Source organism: Nyctibius grandis, chromosome 6, assembly GCF_013368605.1.
Source record: "Nyctibius grandis isolate bNycGra1 chromosome 6, bNycGra1.pri, whole genome shotgun sequence".
NCBI lineage: Eukaryota > Metazoa > Chordata > Aves > Nyctibiiformes > Nyctibiidae > Nyctibius > Nyctibius grandis.
The window spans coordinates 28,006,948-28,012,546 of record NC_090663.1 but is presented as its reverse complement, the minus strand read 5'-3'; the positions used below and the strand labels follow the sequence as shown (position 1 = coordinate 28,012,546).

Below are 5,599 nucleotides of genomic sequence, written 5' to 3'. Positions count from 1 at the left end.
TTAACTACAGGTAGTATTAAAACACCTTTTTCCTCCATCTCCTATAAGGAAACACACCACCGCCCACTTCAGTGGGTATGCTGTTGCTTGGAGCATTAATAAAAATAGCCTCTGCTTAAGAGCAGACAGCTTCAAGTTGACATGAGTGCTTGTTTATCACACCTTACGCCTCTAACTAAAATAAATTTATTCAGGGTGGGAAATCGCAGCATAAGAGTTTCACACAGGACATTAAGGAAAGCTTTACTAGAAGCGTAGTGCAGCACTGGAACATGTTAGACAGTGGCACATCTCTGCATCCTTGGATGCCTTCAGGACACTAGAAAAAGCAATTGTCCTGCTAACCTGAGGCTGACATTAACTTTTTGCTCAGAGGAGAGCTTTGAGGGTCCTTTGAAAACAAGGTTTATAGAAGATGCCACACAACTCCTTTTGGAGAAAGTTACAGTGATCACTTCAGTCCATTTAGTCTTCCAGCAGAACATTTTATTCTCATTAAGGACAAGGAAGTATCAACCAACAGCTCAATTAACATAACACAGATTAAACAAGCCCTGTTAAGCATTTTCTACTTAACATGTGAAAAGAGTCTAAAGACATCTGATGTGTCCAAACTGTTCACATTAAAACTTGAGCTCATCCTTTCACATAAGCTCAGCTGATGTTGCTCCTGTGTATAGCAAAAGGTGGAAACAATTTAAGTTACCAGAACAGCTGTGTTTAACAAGTACTGAAGCACTGGAGTTTAGACGGCATTTACTGGTGTGCTATTAGCCTGCTTTCCTTGCATCTCTTCAGAGGCTCAGGCAGACTTGCAGAAAGCCACAGCAGAAAAACGAACTTCTCCTTTTTCACGTTCTGTAAATTGTCTGCAGATCTTAGCAGAATCCTTGGAAGAAAAAAGTTGTTGAGATTATCAGAAAACATTTGCTGTAGAGACCAAGTCTTTGCAGCTCCTCTCTGGGTCCTACCAACTAAGTTACAAGGTCTTGTAGCACCAGCTAATAAATACACATTAACAGCTCTGGGGCACAGTACTACCTTGTTACCATGGTATAAGAAGCACCAACTTATACAGCAAGTAGGCACGGCCACTATACAGTGCATGCATGTCTCTCACCCTTTTACAAGCCTTGTTTTCAGGGAAACAAGCAGCAAGGGAGAAGTCTTACCTTCAACAGCAAGTCATCTGAGCTTGTGCCATGGTTTACAGGAAATGGCATACGCCCATCTGTGAATGAAACTCCTATCACTCAGTCTACTTAATGTAATTTCAGAATTAGCCCAAGAAACAACTACACGTAAAGACACTCAGGAGGTCAGAATAAACTGTCAATACATAGTGAATAAAAAGGGGACTAAGTATTCCCAGCTCTACAGGAGATGACATGCTTTACAAGAGGGCCTAGGCCTTCAGCGCAACCCATCTTTAGTTAAAATCTTCAAGTGAAGATACTAATTACACATGGGCTTTGAGAGCCTCAGTAAGCAGCTTAACTAGCACCAAGTATCTAGCCTGAGCCCCCAACACTGCTGTACAGTGTAAAGTAAGCCCAGCCCAACTCCAGAGTTCTCAGGACCTTACCCAATTCATACAGATGCCCATCCACATTGACAAAGAGGATGAAGTGGAAGTTCACACTGTTGTCATCAACCTTAGGAGAGACAGTGACATACATTTGTTAGATTGAAAAAAGCCTAGCAATGCAAACCCTACTTGTGACTACAGGACAGAGGAGATGTCAACAACAAAGCAAGAGCAAAGGACTAAAAACTTAAGTTCAGCTGAAGAGGTCTGTGCAAGACTTCTACAAGGTCCAGTGCCAGAAATCCTAATGTATGGTCACATTTTCAGACTGGGTCTGAACCCAAATTTTCAATCCATCTTTGAGGAAGAAACCCTGCACAAGCATTCACCCAGGAGTTGCTCATTTCTCTTTCCTCATGAGGTGTAACAGGTATCTGCCTGACAAAAAACTGCATTGCTCTACCACCTTTATTAACCCCTTCTCCCAAAATTTTACACATTCGTATCTTACCCGACATTGTCCTTCTTGTGCAACTGAATTGTGGACTTCTTGTATAGCCTTAAGAGAAAGCAGATACAGGTTACTATATCCTTAAGTGCTGATAGCTGTCAGCAGTTTGTGTAGTTCATATACCTTATTATTTGCAAAATGCTTAGCTCTCTCTTCAGGAGACAGATCAGCTGTTTCATCAAGAAACTTCTTCAGGGCAGACCCCTCATCTGCACAAGATGATCAAAGATTTTATTCAGTATAGGTAGAGCATCAGTTGCACTTCAGATGTAGCCCACAGTGATCAATGCTTGCTGCACTAGGAGTCACTGCATTCAGCCTGGAACCATCTCCAGCATAAGCATATTATAACTACCACTTGAAGTGAGCTATTTATCCAGAAGCTATTAACTACAATCTACACAAACAGCCAGAGTTCAAGTGCTTCAGGGTACTCTGGATGCTTGCCTTGGAACTCACTTTCACACAGGATTTAGCTTTTCTGATTCCCCCCTTGCAGATTTGGCAGAGGTGTTCAGTCCCATTTTGAAGAAATTCAAGAAAGGTGCCAGCTGTAAGGACGCTTAAGTATCAACTAACAGAATATGCGTAGATGGAATTAAGTTGTCTCACTGCTTTCAAATGAACACAGCACTTCTCATGCTAGGCCTTCTTTGGTTTTCCAGAACATGAATCAGTACCGCAGTACTAAGATGCACTGAGATACTTTCTTACGTGAAAGATGTGCTGCATCATTCATTTCACTCAAGTGTGTTATTTCAGAGAATCGTTTCAAGAAGAGTAAAGCAAAGCCACTCTCGTTTAGCCTCCCACATCATCCAAAGGGTTCAAGTTCTCTTGGAATAATCAAAGTAAGTTGTATTTTTGCACACCTCTAGTCTTAGAATAAAGTATTTCCTGGACAACCCTTTTTTGACAAGAACTTGTAATCCTATTTCCTAGGAGTTTCCAGCCACTAGTTGCCTGAGCCAGTTTTATATCCTCTTCTATAGCAAGAGAACCATCAAAACTATTACCTCTGCAGGAAAAGTCTACTTACCAACCCTTATCATTCTATGCTACTTTCCCAGCAAAAAGCCCCCATGTTTTACACTGATTTACAGGCTACCCTGTGCAAGTCCGTTTAGACACAAGCAGAATGAAGAACTTGCTCTCTTCAGTTCACATCATCAACCCCAATGTCAATAGCTACTTCTGAACATGATACTTCCTAATCACAGACTTTGGCCAGTCCTACTACATGCCCTTTTCCTCTTGCATCACTCACTAGGATGATACCTCTGTAGCTACCAGATAGGAGTCAAAGTACATTCCTTTCTGCAATTCAGGCCCCTCTACAAGAGCTGAAAGACCCACTTACCAACTGAGGCAGTACAGCATCACTTAACTTGGCTTGCATGAAAGCCCCAGGTGTCTCCTATAGCCCATACCCACTCAATCTTCCTCTATCAAGGAACAATGGAAATTCAAGCACTTCAGAAGATTCATACTCACCAAGCTTCATTTTGTCTTTATTATTAGCAACTGCATGTATCAGACCAATTGTCCCACAGGAGTTACTGACTGTCTGCTTCAGGAAATACACCTTGGAACTGATTTCTTGATTCTTTATCTTCTCAGTCTGTTGTTTCCTGAAGTTCTCATGCTGTAAACATGCAACTGTTAAGCATTTCACCACAGTGATCTCTTATTATTGTGCAAGCAATTAGACAAGTGAGTTGTGCAGAAGAATCAATACCAGGACTGGACAAAGATTTACCCAGAAAGCCATCTTTGTGGCATAGGTCGAGTTAAGCACCATATGTCTATACTGGATGCAGGCCAAGTCTTACTGGACTACCTGCATGACTCAGTTATATCCAAAGGCACTGTTCTTAGCTTCTCCGTCTGTTCTGTACACTGTAAATAGCTTGGGGTGGGAAATCATATAATGGATAGGCTCTTTTATCTCCTCTCAATTGCTTTGGTCCATTTAATGAAACTACTCAGCACCTCTCTGCAATAGTTTGCCTTTGTACCTTTAGGTTACTTCCCTTCATAACCCCCTCCCCCTCAGAACAACGTATAGACAAGTGTAAAACCCATCACTACCAAAAGGCTAAAATCCTTTCTTTAAAGAAGCTGTTAAACAGACTTTATTTCAAAGTCCATTTCCTCATTGGACTAAATGTATTTATCATACAGAAGTAATTTAGGCCTCTCCAGATGCAATGATTCAGCACAGTAACAGAACTGCTATTCCTCACACTCAAGACTGCTCATGTTTTTTCCCCTCAGTCTGACACACAAAGCAAAGCATAAGAGTAGCACTGAAATAAGATGCCTTGTTTTATTGCTCAGTTCATTTTAGTTCAGGCTATTTGGAGGCTGGGGCCAAGCACCCAGCACATACAAAACACCTACAGCTACAGTGCAACCCAGACCAACCCCCAACCATCTGATGCTTGGACAGATGACACAGGCACACTCCTGACAGCAGCCAGCAGGTAGACATTGCTCCTGGTAACAACCTGCTTTTTTTTCCTCCAAGGGTCTTTGGGCCAGACGTGGCCTAGTTGGCATACCCGAGGTGACAGCAGAAACCCAGTACAGCACCAGCTGTCACACAGCACTGGGGCAGCCACAGGCTCGGTGCCTGAAGCCAGCCCATCCAGCTGTTGCCCCCAGGGCTGCAGCACCGAGGGGCCGTAAAGGAGAGCGGTCCAGGAGGGACCCGACAGCCGCCGCCCCAGAGCGCCCCCACCCACCGCCTACCTGCTCGGTGAGGGGGAACAGCAGGAGCAGCGCGCAGGCCGGGGCCGGCACGCCGCCCAGCGCCTCGTCCTCGAAGCCCAGCACGTCCACGAAGCGCCAGCCGGGACCCACCCCCAGGCGGGACAGCACCTGCACGGGGCACAGCGAGCGGGTGGCATGGCCGCGACACCCCCCACCTTCCCCCGCCCCTCACGGCGGGGCCCGGCCAACCCCCCCCCAGTGACACAGCACAACGCGCGGCACCGCGGCGCCACCTGCCGGCCGCGCCCAGGCGTCGCCACCGGCACCACCCGCCCAGGCGGCGCCCCTGGGGGAGGGCGCGGCCTCAGCACCGCTCCGCAGGTGCAGCCGCTCCCCGCGCAGCGGTACCGCTCTGCTCCGCGCCGCTCCGGCCGGCGCGGCCCCGGGCAGGGCGGGATGCCGGGGGATGGAGGGAGATGGGGCGGCGCCCGCCCGCGGCAGTCCTGCGGCGGGGACTCACTTTGTTCAGCATCTGGAAGACAATACAGGGGCAGAGCGGTGAGTGCGGCGAAGAGACGGCGCCCCACCGCCCGCCCCCATCCCACCCTCACGGCCCCAGCCCCCATCCCACCCCGCCGCCCCCTCCGCTGCCCGCAGCCCCGCCGCCCCCTCCGCTGCCCGCAGCCCCGCCGCCCCTCGCGCACCTCGGGGTTGATCTCCATCGGCTGCCAAGCCATGGCTGGAGGGAGCCGGGAAGAAGGCAGGCTGCGCCCCAGGCACTACAACGTCCCGCACGCTACCACGCTCGCAAGCCCCCGCTGCCGTCAACGCTGCAGCGCGGAGCC

General features: G+C 47.9%; 1 protein-coding gene across 1 annotated transcript; it reads right to left on the bottom strand.

The window, feature by feature from the left end:
• Positions 1 to 464: 464 nt before the first annotated feature.
• UCHL1 (ubiquitin C-terminal hydrolase L1) lies at positions 465 to 5,599 on the bottom strand. Its single transcript, XM_068403565.1, has 9 exons — positions 5,459 to 5,599; positions 5,275 to 5,286; positions 4,794 to 4,922; positions 3,534 to 3,684; positions 2,163 to 2,248; positions 2,040 to 2,087; positions 1,586 to 1,655; positions 1,173 to 1,231; positions 465 to 889 (listed from the first exon to the last, which is right to left on the bottom strand). Exons 1-9 carry the CDS (start codon positions 5,489 to 5,491, stop codon positions 803 to 805), a joined length of 675 nt encoding a protein of 224 aa, XP_068259666.1. The 5' UTR covers positions 5,492 to 5,599; the 3' UTR covers positions 465 to 802.